The 25,544-nt window shown below is 43.1% G+C and overlaps 3 protein-coding genes across 3 annotated transcripts; all 3 read right to left on the minus strand.

Moving 5' to 3' along the window:
• Positions 1-2,978: 2,978 nt before the first annotated feature.
• On the minus strand, positions 2,979-5,735 carry LOC146549574 (glutathione S-transferase A-like). Its single transcript, XM_085263455.1, has 6 exons — positions 5,509-5,735; positions 5,318-5,383; positions 5,039-5,144; positions 4,570-4,685; positions 3,350-3,435; positions 2,979-3,266 (listed from the first exon to the last, which is right to left on the minus strand). Exons 1-6 carry the CDS (start codon positions 5,674-5,676, stop codon positions 3,137-3,139), a joined length of 672 nt encoding a protein of 223 aa, XP_085119581.1. The 5' UTR covers positions 5,677-5,735; the 3' UTR covers positions 2,979-3,136.
• A 3,426-nt stretch (positions 5,736-9,161) lies between these two features.
• On the minus strand, positions 9,162-11,138 carry LOC146549575 (glutathione S-transferase A-like). The gene is made up of 6 exons (XM_085263498.1): positions 10,931-11,138; positions 10,740-10,805; positions 10,461-10,566; positions 9,993-10,108; positions 9,501-9,586; positions 9,162-9,417 (listed from the first exon to the last, which is right to left on the minus strand). The coding sequence occupies exons 1-6, from the start codon at positions 11,096-11,098 to the stop codon at positions 9,288-9,290; spliced, it is 672 nt and encodes a 223-aa protein (XP_085119624.1). The 5' UTR covers positions 11,099-11,138; the 3' UTR covers positions 9,162-9,287.
• Positions 11,139-22,211: 11,073 nt separating this feature from the next.
• On the minus strand, positions 22,212-25,000 carry LOC146549576 (glutathione S-transferase A-like). Its single transcript, XM_085263497.1, has 6 exons — positions 24,762-25,000; positions 24,613-24,678; positions 24,327-24,432; positions 23,626-23,744; positions 22,969-23,054; positions 22,212-22,863 (listed from the first exon to the last, which is right to left on the minus strand). The coding sequence occupies exons 1-6, from the start codon at positions 24,927-24,929 to the stop codon at positions 22,734-22,736; spliced, it is 675 nt and encodes a 224-aa protein (XP_085119623.1). The 5' UTR covers positions 24,930-25,000; the 3' UTR covers positions 22,212-22,733.
• Between the last annotated feature and the right edge of the window lie 544 nt (positions 25,001-25,544).

Raw genomic sequence — 25,544 nt, forward strand, 5'->3', positions numbered from 1 at the left:
CACACACACACACACACACACACACACACACACACACACGCACACACACAGGTCACCGTGTTTTCTGTTTTCTCTCTAGGCTGAGTCCACATGGTAAAAAAAGAGAATCCAGCAGCAGAGGGCAGTGAGGTTTTATATTCAGCGGGAACAAATTGTTTTCCATGTGTGCCACACTTCTTTTCAAAGATAAAACGATTTCGCAAAGGAAACAGCGTAGTATTCTCAATAATTTCTCCTCTGGCAATTCCCACATTTGTTTTAGGAATTAAAGCATCCTTAAAAATGGCATAGCCTTTCTGGATCACAGGCTGGAGGAAAGAGGACAGAAAAGTTGAGGAGGCACACATTAGAAAATAAATAAAGCCTTGAGTAGATTTCTCCACAATACAGCAGGCGGAAATGCTGTAGTGACGTCAGAAACATGGCCTGTTCAGTTTCTTGCTCAGTTACCTGCTCAGGTTGCAGGTCATGCATTAGCTCAGCCATCAGTTCGGCTATTTACTCCACCACCTATTCAGCGATCACCTTCATCTGCTCCTCCTGTACAGCAAATTATGTCAATACAATCCGTAAAGGACTGTTTTGCAACCACTAATTCAAAGCAGAGAGACAAACCTGTTAAGACTATTTCGTTCCTCAAAAGGTGGCCTGCTTGGAGACAGTAACTCTCTCCAGGGCTTCCCCAGAGACTGAGTTTCAACCCTTAGCCGACTCTGGACCCCTGGAGGCTAAGAAGCCAGCTGAGGACTGCACCCTGCTGTCGTTGCCAGAGCAGAGTAAAAGCCCTGCGCAGCTCCAGCCTGCTTTGTGTTTGCCAGAGGTATCTCAGCCTGCTGGTTCCGTTCTGATCCTGCTGAAGGTCCCTTCACCTGCTGGTTCTGTCCTGTTCAGGAGGTCCCTTCACCTGCCAGTTTACGTTCCAGTTGGAAGGTCTGAGGGGCCTGTCCAGCCATCTGCCTCCACTGGAGGGTCCAAGGGGCCCTTCCAGTCGTCTGCCTTTGCTGGAGGGTCCGAGGGGCCCATTCAGCAGCCTATCTTCGCTGCTGAACGGTCCTGGTCCTGCCTCGTCTGGTCCTGCCTTGTCTGGTCCTGCGGCTGCCACGCCACCATCAGTTTCTGCTCAGTCTGCACGTCCATGTCCTTTGCCAGAACCTCGTCGGCACTGGCCACTTTCCAGGCCATCAGCTGGGCATCTTCGCCATCATGGGCGGCCTCCTGAACTGTTTTGCTGCCACCGCCTGCCGGGTAGGCCTGCTGATCTGCTCCGTAGCCTCCATTGACGTAGTGGTCAGTCTCCTGAACCGCTTCTATGCTGCCACTGCCTTTGGCACGGTTGGCTTCCAGAACTGTTCAGTGATGGACTGTTGTGCTGATTGGCCTCCGGGTTGCCCCTCTGAACTATGTTTTGGACTCTGTTTTTTCGAGCTCCACTGCCTTTGTGAACATTTTGTGTTTGGACTCCTGGGGGTTTCTGTTTTGTTTTGTGTCATTCGGCTGCTTTCCTGAGCAGCTGAATGAAATAAAGCCTTTGCTGGGCTTTTCTCACTGTTGCTGTGGTGTTGAGAGTCCAGCTCAGGTCTGATGCAACCTGCAGTCCCAGGAATCTGTGGCCGTTGGCCCTCTCCACCTCTGTCACTTTGACGATAAGAGGCTGCAGGGGAGGGGGGGTTCTTCCTGATGTCCAGTATTAATTCCTTGATCTTGTCCATATTGAAGATGAGGTCGTTTTCCTCACCATAGACAAGAAAGTTGTCCACAAGATGCTGCTCCTTTGAAGATGCTCCAGTCTGTGGTCTCTAAGCAGCCCTGCAGGCTGGCTTTTGCACTGTCAGTCCAGGTGTTAATAGTCCTGACTGTGACTGGGTTTGTCTTGAGCTTTTTGTTATATTTGGGTTTTAGCCGGATTGCCAGGTGGTCAAACTTTCCGAAATTAGGTTTTGGTTGAGCTGAGAAGGCATTTCTGATATTGCTGTAGCAGTGATCCAGTATTTTATTTCCCCTGGTGGGGAAGGTAACAAACTGATGCAGTTTAGGCATAGTTTTCCTGAGATTACAATGAGTTTCCCATAAACAATTACAGCAGTGTTTGGGTGTTTATTTTCGTGCTCGTTGATCATGTCGTACATCTCCTTCAGTGCAGCCTCCTCCTTAGCAGAGGAGGGATATACACGACACTCACAATGATGCACTGCAGTTCTCTGGGCAAATAAAACGGCATTAGCCTTGGAGTCAGAAATTCCACATTTTCAGTAGTTTGAAATGATCTTACAGTCAGTACACCACGATTGCTTGACGAGGGCGTCCGTTCCTCCGCTGCGGATCTTGCCACTTTCCGTAGCGCTTCAGTCCGCTCTGAAGACCGTTTAGCCGTCTGGTGTTATTGCCACGCTCTTTGGTTCTGTCCATCAAAAGTTTTGGTGCCAGATATGTGAAGACTTATCAAAGTGTCTGAAATCTACAATTTCGGATAAACATAGTCCACATGGCTCTCGCCTCCTCATGCATTGCTAAGACTGTCAGTGTGAACTGCAAAAATAAAATCTGTCCGGGGCGACCTTATGGGCTGAGGTTTTGGTTGGCCTGTGGGACTTGGGTCCTGGCTGGTGTGCCACCGGGGTTGTGGGTTGGTGTATGCACTGAGGCCAGGCCCTTGCCCAGGAGCCTTTGGTGCATTGGGAGGTGTTCACACAAGTGTGCACACAGATACCCACAGACAAACCTTGTGCCACTGCCTTTCCCCAAGTTCACTTTCTTTCTTTCTTTTAATAAAAAAGGTAAAAGGTTCTGATAGCCCTTATGGTCTGAGAAGCTTTTTCATTTCCAAAACACAAAGATTTATAGCTGGGTGAAGTAACCTCTCTGCAAAGCTGATGGAAGGGTGTAATGCAGATTCTTAACTTGATATCCAAACATCAAACCTAAAGTTTGATTTTGGTTAACATTATATTAACAATAAATATCCCCACTGCAAAGAAACAAAACACAGATGAGCTATAAAATATAAACTCAGTTTTTATTGCTTATTTTGGTCAAAGCACAGTAATAATCACACATTATTGTCACAAATTATATTTTAAAAAATGCATATGAATCACTAGTGCAGTGCAAGGAGTGGTAACAAATGAGCGCCTGAATCTCAGATGTCTTTCAGTGTTTCCTGTTTCGGTGCGTTCTTCCAAGTAGGAGGCCAGCTGGCTTTGATGCTGGGTCTGTTCATCAGACCTTTATAGTATTCTGCCAGTTTGGGGTAACGCTGTTCAGAAAGCCTACAGGAAAGAAGAAAGTCAGTGTGAATTCATTTCTACTATTATTCTATTCATTCATGTGTCTGGTCATTTAGTCCTCTTACCCGTAGTGGAAGAGATAGGCAACGGTTGGGTAAACAACCACGTCGGCCAAGGTAAAGTCCTTTCCTACAATGAAACCGCTCGAGGCCTAAAAATAAAAGAAGAAAAATGTTGTGGAGGGTAAAAACCTAGAAATCACATATAATATAGATCATTTAACTATGATAGATGGTTAACATTTGACTTAATAAATATTCAATCTCAATTATATTCTTAAATTCAAAGGCAAGATTGATTTTGTGATATAAGCCTTATTGCTGTGATGCTACACTGCTAACCACCATGCAGCTGTTTTGCATCTACTTCTTCTGCTTTAATTATACCTCATATTTACATTTATGCTACTGTTTAAGGATTTTCTTAAAGGGAACTAAAATGAAGCCTCATCACTCCTATCCTGCAAAGATTAAATGTTTTTATTCAAAGAGAAAACACTACTTTTTCCAGAGCACCTATTTACTTTGTAATTCTGGAGCACATGTGTTATTTATTCCTCCAGATATAAGAATGAATCTTTTCTTATGGACTAAAACACGTTTTGCTGAAAAACTGAATATGGAACAAGCAAAGCTTAATACTAAACAATATATATATTAGCTGTATAATACCAGTAGGCCAGCTCTAATAGTAACTTGGTATGGCTTCGCGGGCCAAATGTAATTAGGCTGCGGGCCAAATTTGGCCCGCGGGCCAGAGTTTGACACCTATGCCTTAGGGCTATGCCTGTAACAATCTGCCTATTGCCATCATATAAAATAATTTTTATATTTTTGAACAATAATTTTTAAAAATATTTTGTCACGTCATTATGCGGGCTGCAAGTAGAAGTGACATGGGCCGCGAGATATAGACACAGGCATTTGAGCTTCTTAATGCGTTTTTTGTTTGGGTTTCCACTGGTGTGGAATTATCAAAAATAGAGAGGGCATAGCCTAACATATGAAACAGGAAAAGAAGCCCGTGTAATCCATTTATTTCAACAAAGTAACTGTATTCTGAATACTGCCTTTTTAATACAGTTACTCATAATTTGTATTTTAAATGTCATGTATTCCATTACTCCCCAACACTATGTGTGGCTAAAACAACAAAACCTAAAAAGAAATTTATGGACCAGCTTATTTCTGGCAAGGTTTAAAATCTACTCCTATGAATTTCCAACGTTTGTATTCTGGGTTTAGTTTAGTCGTTGAGATCGCGTGCACACAGGTCATTCACACACCTGCAGGTATCCCTCCCACAGCTTCAACTCAGCGGTCAGAGCCTCTTTGTTTCTCTTAACGGCAGAGTCGTGTCTCTCTCCCTCTGGGACCATCCAGTTGTAGTAGATAACGCTTGCTGGAAATGTGTAAAAAGCAAAAAACTGAATTTTATATTGTGCCAAGGTGCTAAAGTGCCAAATCTCATGACAAGTCAATTACTTTACATGCAAAAGCTTGGCTGAGCATGTGATCACTGGCAGGATTAACAAACATCAACATGGGTTTTTAGTGTTGCCAAGTTCCGCAGTTCAAAATCCCAGAGCACAGACCTCTGAATGACAACATCAGCCAGGTCACACAGAAAGAGATTTAGCAGCCTTGATATATCCTTTACAGACTCACTAAATCCCTGTGGTTCTAACGTTGTTCGGGGTACACACACTGTGATGAAGAGAGTTCAGGATCAGAAGTGCGTCAGAACAAACTTACATGATTTCTCAACGAGCGCGTTAACCTCAAACACACGCTGCAATATCTGCGCTCTCCCAACCTCGCAGTCAGGGATCAGCTTGGTTCCCTGCGTCTTGTACTTGCACTGTTGGAGGAGACATTAATTATTCTTTTTAATTTCCTAGTTTTTTTACCTCTGTGGTGTGGGGTGTCTGTTTGTACAACGCATTGTTTAACATATAATCACAAGTAGTTCTCCAAACTAGAAACTCTGTGGAGACATAACATTCAGATTCAAGTCATCATTTGAGTTCTCACCTCCAGATGAAAGCATGCAGCACAGGACTCGTTGAGGGGTACATCCCCACATTTGAAGGCAGGAAGCTTTAAGAGACAGTGCAAACCATAAACACTTTGTGAATGCCAAGTGAATACTCCTTTTTCTCAATTTCAGGAAAACAAATGCAGATTTCAAATATGAGTGTTTACATAGTGTGATATGAACCTACCTGACCCCTGGGGTTGATCTCCATGACTTCCTTTGACTTGTGCTCCCCCTTCTCAAAGGAGAGCAGTTTTTGGTTGTATCCTTGCAGGTTCTTCTCCTCCAGAGCGATCATTATCCTCCAGCAGGGAGGAGATCCGGAGCCCCACAGCAGAGTCATGTCCTTGGCCATGATTTCAGAGTGAAGCGCTTGACAGGTAAAGTCGAGGAATGTTTAAGACTGAAGCTGGAGTGGGTGAAAGCCCAGGCTTTATAGCGCCAGTCGGCTTTGTCACGATTCCTGGAAACAAGCCAAAGATCTGTCAATCTTTGGCAGGCAAGATAAATGACAGTTTAAACTTGGTGTCATGTCAACCTTATGTGACACTTTTAAAAAAATCTGATTTATTAACCATTTCTGCGTGATTTGTCTTTAAATAGGACTCTAGTCCCAAATTTCACCAAAGGCATTTGGAGGAGAGGTGACTAGTCTTGCTTTTCTCAGAAAGTCTTTGATCTGAAGGCAGAAAAAAAATCTGAGGCTAGATGGGAAAAATGTGACTAAACATTAAACACTTAACTTTGTAGTGGGATATGAAAGTTTGAGTGTTACTGCCTTCTCCTGTGTGGTTAGGGATCGTGTCGCTATTTGGAGTTAATTCTCTGAACATTTTATTGCTAATAACTGTTGCATATCAGTAACGATTGATTAGAAAAAGGAAAAGAGTAAAAATGAATTGTGGTTATATTGAACTGATTCCTGCAGTAGTTCATTGTTTTGCTGCTGCTGCTGCTGGTGAACGACGCCCTGAGAAGTGAAACTCACTGTGATTCAGCACTTTTTATTCAAATCTGCACACAGTTCTGACATAACCGATAAATCACAATTACACTGAATGCATCTAATAGGACCGTGACAATGCAAATAAAATAAAGTAATAATATTTTATTGTTGGTGCATACTCGGCAGTTTGCTTCTCTGAATCTTTGACCTCTTTGCAGCGGGCACCTAAGCAGCTGTGAGTATCGTTGTATCAGTAAGGCAATGAGGCAAACTGTGTGTGCGCCTACATTACTGCAGTTGCTATGTCGGCATTTTGAGTCCGTTTCAAAGGGCAGTTTGCTCACACATGCAAAGAACAGCAGGTAATCTGGTTTGATAATAAATCAGTATTACACAAATCTAAAAGAGAGCAAGTACAGAATGACAATTTTTGTTTCTTTGTTTTTTTTTAATTGCTGTTGGTTTTGTTGCGTTGTATTGCAACCTGCTCTGCATGCATCAATCTTCCTCGGGGAGGACATTCATTAATAACGGAGGGACTGCTCGGTGCACTGCTCAGTACAAACAGGGCTGGATTTATTGTATGCAGCCCATATATCTTGCAGCATTTTATGTTTTGTGTGTGCTTTTTAGAAGAGAAAAGTTAAGCCAAAGATAAGCTTAATCTTTACCTCACAGTATAAAGCACCTTGAAGCGACTGTTGTGATTTGGTGCTATATAAATAAACTTGAGCTGAAGTGAATGTGTTCATCCCATTGAATAGTCACATCTGTGAGCTGCTCTGTGACTCAATTTTTAAACTGCTTGTATAACTGCACCGAACTGAAAACACAGCTACTGGAAAGTAATGGAAATTACATTCTGTGATCCTTTTTTCCCCATAGGACTTAGCCTGGCTGTCCCATTAAGAAAGAACGAAAAGACACACACACACACACACACACACACACACACACACAGAAGTTTATGTGTAGACAGACTTCTTAATGTATTTTGAGTATGAATTGCAGGTGGCAGGTTGACATTTCACATACAACATGTACCACATTATTATTATTATTTTTACCAAATCAAAAGACACGCCTTGATTAAGTGATATTATGTTAAAATAAGTCTTATGTGAGATTTATGTATAAAACTTTAAAATCTACTGTTTTAGAGAACTGCGTTCTTTTCTGTTTGGGAGGGTGGATGACTATATCGTAAGTGGCTTATAATAAAACATCTGTTGCTCATTTAGTTTCACTTTAAAATCTTTGCACTCAGTAATTGTAGTTACAGCCTCAACATGACTGTTCTGTCCTTGCAGTGAGTTTCCATCTTCAAAACTTGATAGATCACTTGCACTATGAAGATTTCCAATAAAAACAAGACTTATCTTTTTTTTTTTTGCAGACTGTAGGGCAAACAACAGTATTTGACATTATTGTATTCCCATTTGCTATAAAGTTGAAATGGAATGTAATAGAAAAGGCAAAACAAGTTATTTGGCTTAAACTAAAGGATCAAATTTTAAAAGTCTCCGTAAATGTTTAAAATACAGTCACTCAAAATACTGGCGAGCTGTCCAGAGTACCACAGCTGCTTGTCAATGAATTCAACCAAGACCACCAAGTCAGAGGATGTCTGGCCCCAAGTGTTTCCCCTTCCATTTACATCTATCTTCAGATGTCTCTCACACAACCGTGTGCACTGCAAAGCACTGAGTCTTTATAGTTTAGCCCGAGCTCAATCTTTCTCGCGAGTGTGTGACTTCCATCACTATGGTTGTTTCCTAAGTCTCACTACTGAGTTGAAAGTGCATGGACTGAAATGAAAAACGTTTGCAGGATCTCGCAAAAATGCATCTTCAATTATTTTCTCTCCAATTTCACTTAAGGGGCTCTGTAGAATCCTGTCACTACTTCTACTTTGCTGGGGAAGCATAAATGAAAAGGGTTCTTATATCTCCTATGTTATAGCAGCAGTGAGAACTTATATTGAAAAGAAATAAAAACAGTTTGATTAGTAATTATTCAGTTTCCCACACAGACACTTTTTAGCTTGGTCTAGTGACGTCTCCTGTCAAATCTGCAAAGCTGCAGGAAGGATGTAATGCAGATTCTTAAGCTGGGCAAACACTGTGCAATTTTTTCAGTCATGTTATTCAGCCCCTGCTCAAACTGTACAATTGAATCACAGGGGCTGAGTGCTCACACTGTGCGTCCATAACATGAAGTTTATAACACAAAACCTGTCTCTCGCTCTCCCTCTCTGTCTTTCACTCACACATACACGCACACCACCATCAACTTTCCTGAATTGCTAATGAAAAACATTGACCTGGCAGCTGCAATTGAGCAGCAATGTCCATCCAACTCTTTTCACGGTTGTTGTGGTCGTGATAATTTTGTGAGGCCATATTGAAAAGGCTCGGATGAATTTGTCAAAGTTCGACAAGGTGGGACTCCCATCGCTTGTGTCCAGATCACACGCTGCACTGCCGTGCTGCTCCGTCTTTTTCACCGACATTTCTGTGTTTGCACATGTCTTTGCTCATGGCACTGCTTCAACAGTGCAATACCCTCACGAGGGGCGACCAGGATTTTAAACAGGTTTGATTTTCTTGCGACCGTACGATTGCTGATTGGGAGCAGGCTGTGAGGTGTTAATCGCTTCTCGTTACCCCATGTATACTACACGATGCACAACACACGATTAAGGCAAAACCCAGGCCAATCCCCAAAACAGTCGCACAACTGAAAAGTCGTCTCAAAATGGGGGAAAAAATCACACAGTTTTAGCCTGACATCCAAACATCAAATTTGCAGTGAGTGGTGTGGAAAACCGATGTTTGATTTTGGTTAACATTAAATGATATCAACTTAACAAAGTGAACAAAATTGAAACTCAGTTTTTATTGCTTATTTTGGTCACAGCACAGTAATAATCACACATTATTGTCACAAATTATATTTTAAAAAATGCATATGAATCACTAGTGCAGTGCAAGGAGTGGTAACAAATGAGCGCCTGAATCTCAGATGTCTTTCAGTGTTTCCTGTTTCGGTGCGTTCTTCCAAGTAGGAGGCCAGCTGGCTTTGATGCTGGGTCTGTTCATCAGACCTTTATAGTATTCTGCCAGTTTGGGGTAACGCTGTTCAGAAAGCCTACAGGAAAGAAGAAAGTCAGTGTGAATTCATTTCTACTATTATTCTATTCATTCATGTGTCTGGTCATTTAGTCCTCTTACCCGTAGTGGAAGAGATAGGCAACGTTTGGGTAAACAACCACGTCGGCCAAGGTAAAGTCCTTTCCTACGATGAAACCGCTCGAGGCCTAAAAATAAAAGATATATAAATTATATCCTTAAATTCAAAGGCAAGATTGATTTTGTGATATAAACCTTATTGCTGTGATGCTACACTGCTAACCACCATGCAGCTGTTTTGCATCTACTTCTGCTGCTTTAATTATACCTCATATTTACATTTATGCTACTGTTTAAGGATTTTCTTAAAGGGAACTAAAATGAAGCCTCATCACTCCTATCCTGCAAAGATTAAATGTTTTTATTCAAAGAGAAAACACTACTTTTTCCAGAGCACCTATTTTCTTTGTAATTCTGGAGCACATACAGCTTATTTCTGGCAAGGTTTACAATCTACTCCTGTGGCTTTCCAACGTTTGTATTCTGGGTTTAGTTTAGTCGTTGAGATCGCGTGCACACAGGTCATTCACACACCTGCAGGTATCCCTCCCACAGCTTCAACTCAGCGGTCAGAGCCTCTTTGTTTCTCTTAACGGCAGAGTCGTGTCTCTCCCCCTCTGGGACCCTCAAGTTGTAGTAGATAACGCTTGCTGGAAATGTGTAAAAAGCAAAAAACTGAATTTTATATTGTGCCAAGGTGCTAAAGTGCCAAATCTCAAGACAAACAAGTGACTTTGCATGCAAAACTAGTCTGAGCATGTGATCACTGGCGGGATTAACAAACATCAACATGGGGTTTTAGTGTTGCCAAGTTCAGCAGTTCAAAATCCCAGAGCACAGACCTCTGAATGGCAACATCAGCCAGGTCACACAGAAAGAGATTTAGCAGCCTTGATATATCCTTTACAGACTCACTAAATCCCTGTGGTTCTAACGTTGTTCGGGGTACACACACTGTGATGAAGAGAGTTCAGGATCAGAAGTGCGTCAGAACAAACTTACATGATTTCTCAACGAGCGCGTTAACCTCAAACACACGCTGCAATATCTGCGCTCTCCCAACCTCGCAGTCAGGGATCAGCTTGGTTCCCTGCGTCTTGTACTTGCACTGTTGGAGGAGACATTAATTATTCTTTTTAATTTCCTAGTTTTTTTACCTCTGTGGTGTGGGGTGTCTGTTTGTACAACGCATTGTTTAACATATAATCACAAGTAGTTCTCCAAACTAGAAACTCTGTGGAGACATAACATTCAGATTCAAGTCATCATTTGAGTTCTCACCTCCAGATGAAAGCATGCAGCACAGGACTCGTTGAGGGGTACATCCCCACATTTGAAGGCAGGAAGCTTTAAGAGACAGTGCAAACCATAAACACTTTGTGAATGCCAAGTGAATACTCCTTTTTCTCAATTTCAGGAAAACAAATGCAGATTTCAAATATGAGTGTTTACATAGTGTGATATGAACCTACCTGACCCCTGGGGTTGATCTCCATGACTTCCTTTGACTTGTGCTCCCCCTTCTCAAAGTAGAGTTGTTTTTGGTTGTATCCTTGCAGGTTCTTCTCCTCCAGAGCGATCATTATCCTCCAGCAGGCATGCGATCCGGAAGCCCACAGCAGAGTCATGTCCTTGGCCATGATTTCAGAGTGAAGCTCTTAACCTGACAGGTGAAGTCGAGGAATGTTTAAGACTGAAGCTGGAGTGGGTGAAAGCCCTGGCTTTATAGCGCCAGTCGGCTTTGTCACGATTCCTGGAAATAAGCCTCATCCCATTTCTGTGCTCCTACCAAAGATCTGTCACACTAAGATAAATGACACTCGAGAACGTGATGTCATGTCAACCTGATGTACATTTTTAAAAAGAGGTGACTTGTCTTGATTTTTTTTAGAAACTCTTTGATCCAAAGGCAGACAAAGAATTTGAGGGTAGATGGGAAAAAAATCCGAGTCAAAGGGAAACATGAAAAAACTACAGCATGTCAGGACTAAACATTAGACACTGAATGTTAAATAGTGAAAAACTTTTCTAAAACATAATAAAAGACAATGAAGCCAGGGGGGAAACAGTGTATAAAGTAGCTAGAGTGGAAGTTAGAATGATAGTGCTGTGCTCCTGTGTGGTTAGGGATCTTGTCAGCTTTTGCAATTTGCATTTAGTCATACTTCAAACAAATGCTTATCGAGAAAGTGTGATTTATGCCTTTTTTCTTTTTCTTCTTCTCCTTTGTTTTTTAAAATTATTATTTTACATCAAGGTATTTCCTGTGTCTGCATTACTTTCAGTATGCTGATTTTGCTTACGTTGCACGACATATCAAAAAAAGTTCATTCTGTTCATCTGGACGTAGCAGACACACTATTCAGTTTTCAGTGACTTCTTCAGACTCACTAGAAGTTTTGAATTTCCTTACCTGGATGATTCAGCATGCATCGAGACACTGCATACTATACTAATTTTCTCTTGAGAGATCATATATTAAAACAGAGCATGTGCTGAATGACAAATAGACAATGGTAGCTGGGGTTTTTGTACAGTTGTTCGTTATGTTGAATTAGAGCCTGCTCTGCATGCATTAATCCTCCTTTGCTGCCATTGTGGAGGTTTGTTCTGCCTTTTGCACTGGGCTTTCATTAATAAGGGAGCGACTGCTCAGTGCACCACCCTCTATAAACAAAGTCTGAATTAAAGGATGCCGGATTTTTGAAGAAGGTCTAAACCTTTCATATCGTTATATGTTTGGGTGTGGTGTTTTCAATGAAGCTTTGCATATGATGGACATGTTTTCTTTTACCTGGCTTTATTTTGAAATCTCATAAGCTGCTTCATGTCATAGTGATGACAGTGAACCTGTTAGACAGATTTGAGCAGTTTAATGATCGTTATTTTTTTACTTCTCTAATTAATATTACAGATGTTTCCCAAACTGGGCTGATGGGACAAAACAGGAGAACCAACAAGTCCAAAATAAGCTTAGAAAAATTTCCAGAACATTCAGCAGATAGCACAGGTAAAAGGGCCAAGTCACAGGAAGTCACTTTCCACCAGTGCCTTAACTATGTCAGATAAGAAAATGTTCACAAAGCTCATTGTGGCCAAAATACAGTACACTCAGTGTTCCTTAAAGAGAGTGTGCATTTAATAAAGCAATGCAAATTCAGGCAAATGGCATAAAAAAAGATTCATTCAAAGTGCTTCATTTATGCAATGTCATGCTAACTCACGGCTTCTGAGTTACCTTTGTGTAGAGAAAAGTAGTTCCAGTACGCCCATTCAAATAAACTCTGAATACCTTTGTTAACACATAGATGAGGGTACATGAGATTGGACACCTGAAGCAAACATTGCTTTTCACATTTTCTGTAAGCTTCTGATGACACACTGCAGCACCTGTTCCAACTCCACTCTAAGCATTAGATTTTGTGCTTTCCTTCAGCACTAAAATGTCTGTTTTATTTGGTTAATGTTGACAACTGAGTTAAAATGCATTTAAACCTAATGCAAGTGCAACCTAGTAGGCAGTGGCCAGCTGGCTTTAACACTACGTGTCTCCTTCAGCAGATTGTAATACTCTCCTAGTTTAGGGTAAAGCTTTGCAGTAAGCCTACAGATCATACTGGAAAGTATTTATAAAGTGTTGTGCCTGTCGACACTTATTATACTGACAATACTGCAAGTAACGTCTCCATGTGCTCAACCAAACGTGAAAAGATAAACTGATGGATAACTGCTGAGAGAGCCAGTTCAGACAGGTTACAGTCTAAGACCTACAAAATGTACAGGCCAAAATCGAAGCAGGTTTAGTGAGTTTGAAGTTGTGTTTATGCTGTACATACATACATTTCTCTAAGTAAGCCTCCCAGAAAAACAAAACAATGACTTGAATAGTGTGTCTGATATACTCTGTGGACAAAATTTTAGGACCACACCTCTTAATCTTGGAATTCAGGCGTTTTCAGTCTCATTGCCACATGTGTATGAAATGAAGCATCTAGCCTTGCAGCCTGCCTTCACAAACATTTACAAAGGAACTCATTGTTCTGTTTAGCTCATTTAATTCAGCTGTAGGTGGTATTATTGCAAACTGTACTTGGGCTAGAAGAAATACGGACAAAATGATCACATCTATTTTCCATTTTTCCTTCTGTGGCTATTTCACATAAGAACAGCTCTCAAATATGTAATCTACTTCATTTAAATAACTCAAATACGTTAACTCAGAATTGTGATAGTGTTGTTGTTTTTTTGTGTGGGGTTCTTTTTGTGTGTGTGTTTTTAGTGGGGAGGGCATGTTCAAGAAAATATTGTACATTTACCATGACGTGTAACTTTTCCATCCTTTAGTATAGTTTAGTTTTCAGGACTCTGCTTTATTTTGTTCATTTATCTTTTCTCTCCCTCTTTAAGTTATTCTTTCCTATATTATGTCTAAAATGCTTTGTTTTTACTCTACATATTTATGTGGTTACATTTTTACTTTTCTACATATCATGACCATGTAGTAACAAGTTTGGCAGGCCCTTAAACAAACAAACAGCTTTTTCTTCACTCCACAAGCAATTCCTCGAGCTACTGCAGCTAACTTATCCCACCCCACCTCAACAAAAAAACAAAAGAGAAAATAAGGACATCTGCTGAGACCTATGGCTTCTTCAACTAGTTACTAGCAGTGTAGGGACTAACGCGTTATTAAGTAACGCGTTACAGTAACGCGTTACAGTAACTACGTTATTATTGTGGTAACGAGCACGGTAATTAGTTATTATGCCAAAATCAGGAACGCGTTAATCATTACTGGGATTTAGGTAAGGTCATTATTCGTTACTTTGTGTGGTAGCTATCACGGAGCTTCCACAGATTCAGTAACATTAGCAAGTGGTGGAGGCCAGCAGGTGGATGAGGGAAAGGGGAGGCCGGAGGAGCAGAGACCTGAGGTGGCCGCCGGTACGAGTGTCAGGTGAACTGAACTTCAGGTAAGAAGTTATGACCTGCAGTTTATCTGGGTCAGATATGAACCAAGTTTAGGTGGAGTTTATTTCCATTATGCTGACTTTTTTGTAATGGGTACTAGCTAGCATGACGGAGTTTCTATACAGCTGGGTGGGTGCTATGATGTTACTGATGTTGAATTTTATTTTATTCATAAGGTTAATTATTAGAGTTGCCAACCGTCCCCTAAAAAACGGAATCGTCTCGTATTCAGAGAAAATATTACGCGTTTCGTATTGAGGTGAAAAGGAACGTAGTTTGTCCCGGACTTCAGCTACGATGGAAAAGACACAAAGCTGGAGTTATTCTGTGTCTTTGCTGCACAGCTGCCTCTTCTTCTCTCATTCTCTCACCCTCCCTCTCCTGTTTCTACTTCAATCATGAAACTGATCAATGGTCACTTGCCCCTCCCTTCCTTCCCACCCCATCTCCAACTGCCTCCCTCTTCCCGCCCCTCCACAATCACCCACACATGCAGGGCCTTGGGGTAAAGGTGTGTCACCCGGGTGCAGGGGAGGCATCCCCCCCTCTGTCCCCTTCTGGCTGCCTGTGCCTCAATTTTATCTCACAACTTAGACATTCACATTACTCACACTCTCATAACACATACATATAGGATCTTGGGGGTGGGCACAAAAGACCATCAGGGTGTATGCCTCACCCCTGGTGTCGTTGCCCACCTCTCAATTTTAAATACACGTAGACATTGAGGGCTATCAGGAGGGGCTATGCGCTTACCTGCTGCTCTCTGGCAGGTAGCTCCATGCCCTCCTGGGTTTTAAATGCATCTTAGAACACACATGCATCAACACTACATATGAGGGGGCGGAGGGAGGTTTGGAGTCTTCTCTCACCCCCGTTCTCTGCGGCCTGCTGGAGCGGGGGGCTAGGAGGAGGAGTTGGCCGTCCGACTGGGGTTTGGAATGTGGGGCCTCCCTGCTGCTGCGGAGTCGGAGCGGTCTGTTTCTCCCCACCGCAGGGAAAAGGGTAACACCACCTGGGTCTGGGTGCAGTTTCCCCCTCCAGGGGCAGGGGTACCTAGACCCGGGGCTTAGAGTACGCTTGGGGAGTGTGATTGTGTGTACAGTGTCTCTCTATGTCTGTCTCCACGTTGGGTGATGAGATGAGACATGAGATAGCCTTTATTTGTCAGTTGCAGGTCTTTTGCCCACAACCGAGATGACAGACCTTGCCGACCGTACATACAATACACAAACATCACATTGGGGAGACAGGTCAGGCTAGGTAGCGAGGAAAAAAACATCGAAATGTGTAACACAAAAGGATAATACAGGAATGCACAGATATCAACACACCATAGCACAATAAACACAGACAAGCAACATGGGAAAGAGTTCCAGTGTGTACATCTGATCTGGGACCGCTGCAATCTTCGACTGCGCCTCCAACTGACCCGATGTCCACATCAGAGGGGAGGTAAGCGTTGGAGGTGGCGTTGGATCCGGGGTAGGGAGGGTGATGCGTCAGTGAGTGCTTATCAGTATCAGTATATGTATGTGTGAGCGTGTCCAGAGTTCAGCTGAGACAGTGTCCTTCGCCCTGCCAGGCTAAGTAAACAGTCTTCCAGCCAACCCAGGTGGCCTTGCATGGAATGGGAAGGAACAGACTAAACACAGTCGTTATCAGGGTGTTTTGTTCAGCTCCGGCCTTGCAGCTGGCGCCGAAGGGGTATCCGCATAAGTGATGTTATTTTTTACTTTAGTGTGAACAGCTCATATGAATTTCAAAGCAGTTCTACAGTCCAACACTGGTCTCTCGATCTCCCGTTGGAGAGCCTCGAGCTTCGCCATACTTGTGTTCTGTGATGTTGTCATTTCTTGTGCTCAAGGAGCCAATTTCTGAGAACTCACGGCAGTGTGCCTCCCTGAGATGTCATCCAATTTTGCGCCCAGAGATGTTATTCCGGGCTAGCCCTTCCGAGATGTATCCAGTCTGCAGTCAGAGATCTTATTCTGAGTATTCACAGCAGCCGTAGCCTCTCCAAGATCTTATCCGTGCTGACTCAATGGGCCCATTTTGAGAAACTCACGCCTCTCCCATCGTTCCAATCCCAGCGGGCAGCCTTGTGGGGGTTTGAACAGCCGGTTCCGCTTTCTTAATTCTTCGATAAGTCAGGGCCAAGCCAGCTCCGATCAGCCAGAACCCTGTTACCATGGTTCTGAATAGATATCTTCAGCACTCAGGCCCAAACTTCTCGTTGAGAAAGGGGTGTCAATTGCATTTAGGGACCAGTTGATCCAATCCATAATTCCTCTTTTAGGTTATAGAGAACAGACTGTGAAAGAATTTTCCAGGGAAAATGCAAAAAAAACACGAGACTAGACAAGGACATAAGCAGGGAAGATAAGGGAGAAGCGAAAAAGTGCGTCCGCCTCCTCCGAGAGCCAAAGAAGCCAAGGGGGGGTTGCAGTGAGTTGCAGTGCTCTCATATGCAATTACTCAACAGTGAGTGTTGAGTAATTGCATATGAGAGCATGAGGGTGGGAATGGATGTTTGTATCTGTGTGTACCTGTATGTCTGTGTCCATATGTCAGGTCGGGTATCAGACGCCACCTCTCTAGGGACATCTCGGGCCCTCCAAGGTATGGAGGCCTATCTCCCCCCACCAGTGGCGGACTCCCTCAGACATCGGTGCGTTGGTGATTCTTTGTGTCCGGGGATGGGCGTCCAGGTACACACCGGCTCACTCCTTGTCGGGGCCTGGAGCCTGGGGCTCGCTTGGGCCACTTTGGGTGTGGGGTGCCCTCGGCCTCTCGGCCTGGGGCTCGGTCACTCTGGCACAGCTGGCTGCTGGCAGAGCTCACGGGCACGTCAATGCAACCCCCCCTGGCTTCTGCTCCGCGGCTGCTGAGTGAGCCCTCATCTGGGACTCTCCTCAGCTCTTTCTGCGATAGTGGCGCGCAGTGGCGGTCCCAGCCTGTTTGGCGCCCCGGGCGAACACCCCACCACCACCACCACACACACACACACAGAAGAATCAACAGTTGACAATGACTAATTAATATTAAAATCTGTAACATAATGTATTGTTTGGAGTTTAGTCTGTTACTGTTACTATTTTTACCATTTCTCTTTGGAGCAACTGTAACACACATTATTTCCTTGGGGATTAATAAAGTATTCTGATTCTGATTGTTTCAGGATACATGACCTGCCATTATCCAATGACACATCTGCTTACCTGTATCTTTTGCTCGTTTCTCCTCCTCTTCTTTTCTATTTTTTCTAAACTGAGCACCTGATGGCTTTGAACTTTTCTTGTCCATCTTCCATTGGTGTTCATTTTGCACTCCAGTATGAACACCCATCCCCCAACTCGAGGATCACCACAATATAACCTAATAGACCTACACCTTAGTTCACAGATTCACTTTGTCTAACGTGTATTTCTGGGATTTCACACAACCCAGGATTCAGATCAGGAATACATAATGGGCTTGGATTTACATCATTATGAATGAAATGCTCTCGCGCTCACTTTTCCCGTATGGAGACATAAAAGGTCACAATCTTCAACAATGCCCCGCGAGGGAAGCCGCATGTAGTTACTGTAAGAAAAAAAATGTTGCCAGGATGTGCAGAAACAAAAAACTGTGTGAAGTCAATGCTGCAACAGTTTCAGAGAACAGCGATACAGATGATGAGGTCACTTTCTTGGGTTCCCTCTCTGTGGACACCAAAGAGAGTCCATGGGTAACAGAGATACATGCGGACAAATGCAACACACTCTTTAAAATCGACACCGGAGCAGATGTCACAGCAGTCCCAGAGACTTTCTACACATAGCATCAGTTGAGGAGATTGGATAAGTCCAAAAGGGTTCTGCAGGGCCCAGGAGGAACACGTCTGAAGGTAAAAGGCATGTTCACAGCCACTCTCAGCAAGAACAACCTCAAAACCAAAGAAGACATTTATGTCGTACAGGGTTTATGCACAACGCTGCTGAGCGGGCATGCTGCAGTGGCACTACAGCTGGTTGCTAAAGTGAATCATATTAGCTTAGACTCTATTGATGCTGTCAAACAAGAATTCCCCAAGCTTTTCAGCGGCTTAGGCAAAATGGAGGGGGAGTACAATATTATTCTGAAACCAGAGGCACAGCCGTTTTCCCTCTCGACCCCTAGGCGAATCTCTCTTCCACTCTTACCAAAGGTTAAAGAAGAGCTGAACCGGATGGAGCAGCAGGGTGTCATTTCCAAGGTGGAGGAGCCCACTGATTGGTGCGCGCCTATGATGGTGGTTCCTAAGCGCACAGGCAAGGTGAGAATATGCAGCTATCTCACTGAACTAAACAAATATGTCATGAGAGAGAAACATCCACTCCCTTCAGTAGAACACACACTAGGACAGCTTGCAGGAGCAAAAGTGTTTTCAAAGCTGGATGCCAATGCAGGATTTCGACAGATTTCCTTATCCAGGGATTCTTCTTTGCTCACGACCTTTATTACACCTTTTGGTCGGTATTGTTATAATCGTCTGTGCTTTGGAATCTTATCAGCCCCAGAACACTTCCAGAAACGTTCTTGAGGGCTTAGAAGGAGTTCTCTGTCAGATGGATGATGTGCTCATCTGGGGGACGTCACAAGCAGAGCATGATGAGAGACTTCGAAAAGCACTGGTTCGACTACAGGAGGCTGGAGTAACATTGAACGACAAGTGTGAGTTCTCCAAGAACAGGATAAAGTTCCTGGGGCAGGTCATTGAGGCATCGGGGGTTAGCGCAGGTCCTGACAAGGTGCATGCCGTGAGTTCCATGGATGAGCCCAGCAACATAAGTGAGGACAGACAGTTCCTGGGCATGGTGAATCACCTAGGAAAGTTTCTTCCTCACCTGGCAGAAAAAACGCGCCCCCTAAGAGATCTGCTGAAGAAGTCCAACCTGTGGTCATGGGGGCCACAGCAGCAGCAGGTTTTCGACGGCATCAAAAAAGAACTGACAACACCCCCAGGGCTTGCTCTGTATGATCCAAGTGCTGAAATGTGTGTCTCAGCTGACTCATCTTCGTATGGCTTGGGAGCAGTGCTTCTCCAGCGGCACGCTGATTTAGGGTGGAAACCAGTAGCATACGCTTCAAGAGCTCTCGGCGCGACAGAGCAGCGATATGCTCAAATTGAGAAAGAGGCTCGCTTCAACATGGGCCGGTGAGAGGTTTGCAGAGTTCCTAATTGGGAAAACATTCCACATTGAAACAGACCACAAACCTCTGGTTTCGTTGCTTGGCTCCAAGGGCCTGGACGAGCTTCCACCTCATATACAACGTCTACGCATGCGATTGATGAGGTTCTCTTATACCATATCTCATGTTCCTGGTAGAGACATTGCAACAGTAGATGTACTGTCCAGAGCTTCTGCATGTGACACAACTGAGGGTTTGCCGGAGGAAGAAATCAACTTGTATGTGGAGTCCGTCATAGCAAGTCTGCCAGCCACAGAGCCACGACTCAGAGAAATCCAGACACATCAGGACAATGACAGCAGTCTATGCCAACTGAAGAAGTTCTGTGTGGACGGATGGCCAGATAAGTACTCCATTGAAAGGGTTTTCCAGCTTTACCTGCCATTTTCAGGTGACCTCACAGTCCACAATGGTTTGCTTCTTTATGGGAGCAGAATAGTGATTCCCACATCACTCAGAGCAGACATTCTGTCTAAACTACATGAGGGACACCTAGGAATAGCGAAATGCAGAGAGAGAGCTAAAGAATCTGTTTGGTGGCCAGGCCTGAGCAGTGAGCTGATAAAAGTGATTGAGACCTGTGACACTTGCTGCCGTGAGCGGACTAACCACAAAGAAACCATGCTACCTACGGAGTTCCCACAAAGACCGTGGGCCATGGTTGGAACTGATCTGTTCCAGATAGAGAATAAACAGTACCTGGTCATTGTGGATTACTTTTCCAGATTCTTCGAAGTTGCCAAACTGACATCTACAACATCAGAGGCAGTGATCGAGCACTGTAAATCAATCTTTGCACGTCATGGCATACCAGAGCGGGTTCGCTCTGATAATGGACTTCAGTTTTCATCTGATTCCTTCAAAAGATTTGCACAAGAATGGGGTTTTAGCCATGAGACATCCAGTCCCCACTTCCCTCAGAGCAACGGGGAGGCCGAGAGGGCAGTCAGGACCATCAAAAGTCTTCTTAAAAAGTCTGGCGATCCCTATCTCGCCCTTATGGCATACCGGGTTACTCCATTGGCAAATGGCTACAGCCCAACTGAGCTTCTCATGGGTAGAAGGATAAGGACAACTATTCCTGTCATCCCATCACAGCTAAATCCAAGAGGTACGGACACAGACAAGCTTAAAGCTATAGAACAAACGTACAGACAAAAACAAAGACAAAACTTCAACCGCAGACACAGAGTACATGATATGCTACAGCTCAATCCTGGAGACAAAGTGTGGGTCTCAGACATGGATACTAGAGGGACAGTTGTGTCCATGGCAGGCTCACCAAGGTCCTACATTGTTGAGACCTGGGGCACCAGAGATTTCTGGCGATCCACCAGAGGCTTCACCTGAGAACTCTGTTCCAGTTGCACAGAGTGTGTCGTTTCCAGACACTATCTCACAGGAGGCCAGCCAGCAGACTCCTGAAGCTGGGAGCCAAATCCCACCCAGGTCTAGGAGGCCTCCAGCATATCTAAAAGACTATGTTTGCTCATAGGGCTATTAACTGAGTGAGCAATGGGGCAGAATAATCCCCACACTCAGTTAGAGGGTTGGGTAGTCTACACCATCCCTCATAGAGACAATGAGAAATAAAGCAAATGGTTGCACTGTTTAAACATGTTGTTTGTAGCTGCACCAGATAGTTCAGAAATGTGCACTTATGCTTAGTGTTCAGAGTTGTATACTTTGAGAGTTTATTTTTGGACATTCTGAGTAGTCTGGGTTTAAACCAAACGAGTTCAGTAAACAAGCTGTTACCAGATAAAGCACAAGGAAATAGTATACTTTAACCCTTTAAGACCTACCATAGAACCAAGTCCGCCAGAGCTTATATTATATTTTTACATGCTGTGGAGCCATTTTTGGGAGCATTTCAAGTTGCTATACATCAATACAACCATTATAGCCCAGATTTTAATAATATGTCTGCATTAAGTGCATAGTAATTACATAAATTGCAAAAAAGTGCAATAAACTACAAAAAAAATTGAAAATCGTTTTTGCTTTTTTAACATATATTTGTAGTTAGAGAAATTTAAGAGGCTTATCCCTCAAAACTGTAAATACAAAAAAGTTGCACAAAATCTCCACCAGGAGATTGTTAACCTCCTGGTGGAGGAGTTGCTCAAACTTTCCAAATGAAAAATCCAGGTTAAGGGGGTGTTCCAGATAAAAATTCCAACTGGGAACTCAAAAATTCTGTCAATACATTTTGTCTTCCCTTCTGTAGTCTCTGTTTTTTCTGTCTCTCTATGCTTTGTTTGTGTTTCCTATGTTATGTTTTAATCTCTGCTTCTTTTTCATTTCTATTTCAAATCCTGTGATACATTTGTTCTCCTGGGACTTAAACTAGCTATCCCATTAAGAATTAAAAAGAAATAAACACACACACACACACACACACACACACACACACACACACACACACACACACACACACACACACACACACACTTGTTTGTGATGCTGAATATAATTCTAGTGTTTGTAGAACATCTTTATAATTTGTGAGTTGGACTGTGGGTAGCAGGTTGTTTTTTTTTTAAGCACAACATATATCAGATCTTTGTTTTTTGGTGTTTTGTTTGTTTGTTTTTTGTCCCCTGGATTTTGTAGAACAGATCAGTGTTTCATTTAATGTGACTTTGATGTCTTTACAAATCCATACAGTGATTGCTCAAGTGTTGCTACCTAGATAGGAAAGCTCAGTTTCAAAGAGAAGAATGACAACAATCAAGTAAAGCGTTAAAGTTTTGATTTAGTGACCTTTCCTGTCAAAACTGCACAGCTGCAGGATGGATTTAACCCTTTCACACATAGTGGTCACTGCAGTGGACAGCAATTCAAAGGCTTTTTTTTGTATTTGTGTTAGTGTTGATGGTATACTTGCAAATAAACCACTACATTGGACACTGATGTGTCACTCCATACACATCAGTTGTCCACCTAAGTGGACATATAAAAAGGTCTTTGAAAAGTATATGTTAAAAAAAATATTCATCATATTGTACTGAAATACGAGGAATAGTAACAAATTAAAAACACAACAAGAAAAGATTGGCTTGTCAGCTGATGAGCCTCTCAATCTCAGATGTCTTTCAAAAAGTCCTGTCCAGGGGTGTCCTTCCAAAGTGGAGGCCAGGTGGCTTTGATGCTGGGTCTGTCCTTCAGATTTTTATGGTATTCTGACAGTTTGGGGTAACGTTTCTCACTTAGCCTGCAGGAGAGATCAAAATCAGGGTGAGTTCACTGCTGTTTATTATTGCATTCATTCATCTTGCCAAGCAGCTAAACGTCAGCCTTAGTAAAATAGCTTACTTACCCCATGCGGAAGAGAAGAGCAACGGATGGATAAACAATCACATCAGCCATTGAAAAGCTCTTTCCCGCCAGGAAACCACCTGGTGTCTAAGAGAAAAAAAATAAAGCGCTGTGAGGGGAAAACAGTGCAGAACTCAGATTCTAAATATTCCACAGTGTGTCTTTACATTTAAACATAAGTAAAAATTTTAGGTAAGATTTTTACACAAACAGTGTTAGCGTATATATTGACTGTTTAAATTTGGTACAGATAGTCTGCCTGGCTTTGTCCAAATATCATCCAAACATGTCCTGCTGCTTTGTTTTTTAACTTTTGGTGTTTTTCTAACCTTAACCCAGTTTTCTTAAGAGGCTTTAGAATCTGCCAGATTGTAGGAAGGTTTTTCCTGTGACTCGCCTGGTTAAAGAAAAGAGTTGCATCTCTGTAACACAGTGCAATAGGCTGTTTGGGTGTAAAGTACGTGATTTTACCTCCTCCTGCAAAGATTATGTTTGTGTCAAAACATAAACTTTCCTCAGAAAAAAATTCCCAGACTGTTTCTCCCACTACAAAGCAGTTGGCGCACAAAGCCAGAGCAACACAGCTATGTAGGTATAAGTTTTGTGCACTGGATGCTTGTAGCAGTAGAGTGAAAGTGCGTGCAGGTCATTCACATACCTTCTGCAGGTGTCCCTCCCACATCTGCACCTCGCCAGTCAGCGTCTCCTTGAGTCTCTTAAAGGCAGATTCCTGCCTCTCATTCTCCGGGACCCTCCGGTTGTACATAAAAACATCCACTGCAAAATATCAGAACAGACATTTCATGAATATATCCACTGTCTGAGGATTTAAAGCTTTGAGAAAAAAGAAAGTTTCCACACACTGCACAGCATCCACTTCCATATTTTGTATTTTTGGTATGTCTGTGCATTGCTGTGTAACATCAGGCTGTAGGCTGTAAATGCTTGCTTTGATAAACGGAGATTAACATCCTGTTGTGAGGGTTACTCCCAAGGAAATAGTGCATTATGCCAGAGCCTAATTATGTGAACACACAACTTATTTTGGGTGGCATGTTTTTTGAACAACGCTGACCTCGGGAAGAGCAGGGGAACCAACTCTGAGGAGGTTTGCTGAACGCATGAAGTATCAGTGGTTTAAAGGTGACAGGTTCGTGCGTGATGTTGCCAATCATTGACTCAAAATCCCAAAAGGCAGATCTTTTAATGGCAACAACAACAGATAAGTCATGTAGAGAGTGAGCACGTCCCACTAAAACCTCACTAAATGTAATTTGGGGGATCGGACATGAAAGTGCAGGAACTCAACAGTTATGTCTTTGTGGTTCAAAACCAGAGAGAAGATTTAAGCTAACATACCCATTTTCTGGTGAAGCGTGTTACCCTCAAAGGTACGCTGGAGCACCAGGGCTTTCTCGCTGGAGTTCACAGGGATCAGTTTGGTTCCCTGGGACATGTACTCACACTGTTGGTCGAGACAGGAAAACAGTAAGTGTTATAAAGAGCAGCAAAAAGCTCTGGTTTCTTTTACTCTGCAGTGTAGGGTGCATGTCCAAACAATCATGGTAAACCTAGTAATCCCTCAACTTGACCTCCAACAACCTATCTCCTTGACAACAAGGCAGTACCTTGCTCGAGTTCTCACCTCCAGGAAGAAGCATGCACCGTAGGACTCGTTGATGATTTTGTCCCCACATTTGAAGGCAGGAAGCTTTAAGACAAAGTGGAAAAAATATGAATAGGTTCAATTTCAAGCATTCAAAGTCCAGATTGAAACCTGTGATGCAAGCCTACCTGTCCCCTGGGGTTTACATCCATGACTTCCTTCGACTTGTGCTCTCCTTTCTCGAAGGAGAGCAGTTTTTGGTTGTATCCCTGCAGTTTCTTCTCCTCCAGAGCAATCATTACCCGCCAGCAGGGAGGAGAGCCGGAGCCCCACCAGAGAGTCATGTCCTTGGCCATGGTTTCAGAGTGAACAGCTTAGTATGGCAGCTGAAATTACTGAAGGTTAGAGATAAGAAGACTGAAGCCACAACGACTGAAACAGTCTCGTTTTATAGCAAAACTCCAGCCCTCCACATCCGGATTGGTGGATTTAGGTACCGTCCCATTTTGGTCTTCTGACAAGAGATCTCTTACCCTCTTACATCACAACCCCACAGTTTATATGACATGATAATGAAAGTCAGAGATTTCTGCAGCAGCACAGTTAAATTTATTGACTGTGATTTAATCTAAAGCTGCTCGTATTCACAGGTGTGCAAAACTGTCATTTTTATGTTGAAAAGCGTTTGGAAATGCAAACAAAACAATTCACCTTCAGATCAAATCAAGTGCACAGAGTAAAGTGACACTGGGCGCTTTGCTGCCGTGCTCCCGTGCAGTTCGTTCAGATGTCATCATTCCTGCACGTTACTTGTGTGTGCTTCATTAATACGGTTGCATGTCAACAGTCACAACCTTGGTATCCATCTAATGTGCATATGTTAAACCCTTAAAGATCGTTCTTCATGCATTCATATATTCTTACAAGTAATGCTGTTGATTTGTTGAAACTCACGGTGACTTAGCACTTTG

This window comes from Mchenga conophoros, linkage group LG22 (assembly GCF_057382185.1).
Source record: "Mchenga conophoros isolate Kocher_MC1m ecotype Shallow Benthic linkage group LG22, M_conophoros_male_GT1.1, whole genome shotgun sequence".
NCBI lineage: Eukaryota > Metazoa > Chordata > Actinopteri > Cichliformes > Cichlidae > Mchenga > Mchenga conophoros.

Bases quoted from the DNA above. Each gene is read 5' to 3' on its own strand.
- LOC146549576 (XM_085263497.1), bottom strand. From the start codon at position 24,929: ATGGCCAAGGACATGACTCTCTGGTGGGGCTCCGGCTCTCCTCCCTGC. The intron at 24,433-24,612 runs GTGAGAACTCGA...CTCGACCAACAG, and splicing joins GTGCATGCTTCTTCCTGGAG to TGTGAGTACATGTCCCAGGG. The intron at 23,745-24,326 runs GTATGTTAGCTT...GATATTTTGCAG, and splicing joins CACGCTTCACCAGAAAATGG to TGGATGTTTTTATGTACAAC.
- LOC146549574 (XM_085263455.1), bottom strand. From the start codon at position 5,676: ATGGCCAAGGACATGACTCTGCTGTGGGGCTCCGGATCTCCTCCCTGC. The intron at 5,145-5,317 runs GTGAGAACTCAA...CTCCTCCAACAG, and splicing joins CTGCATGCTTTCATCTGGAG to TGCAAGTACAAGACGCAGGG. The intron at 3,436-4,569 runs GTGTGTGAATGA...TTTTATTTTTAG, and splicing joins TGTGGGAGGGATACCTGCAG to GCCTCGAGCGGTTTCATTGT.
- LOC146549575 (XM_085263498.1), bottom strand. From the start codon at position 11,098: ATGGCCAAGGACATGACTCTGCTGTGGGCTTCCGGATCGCATGCCTGC. The intron at 10,806-10,930 runs GTAGGTTCATAT...TGTCTCTTAAAG, and splicing joins AGATCAACCCCAGGGGTCAG to CTTCCTGCCTTCAAATGTGG. The intron at 9,587-9,992 runs GTGTGTGAATGA...TTTTATTTTTAG, and splicing joins TGTGGGAGGGATACCTGCAG to GCCTCGAGCGGTTTCATCGT.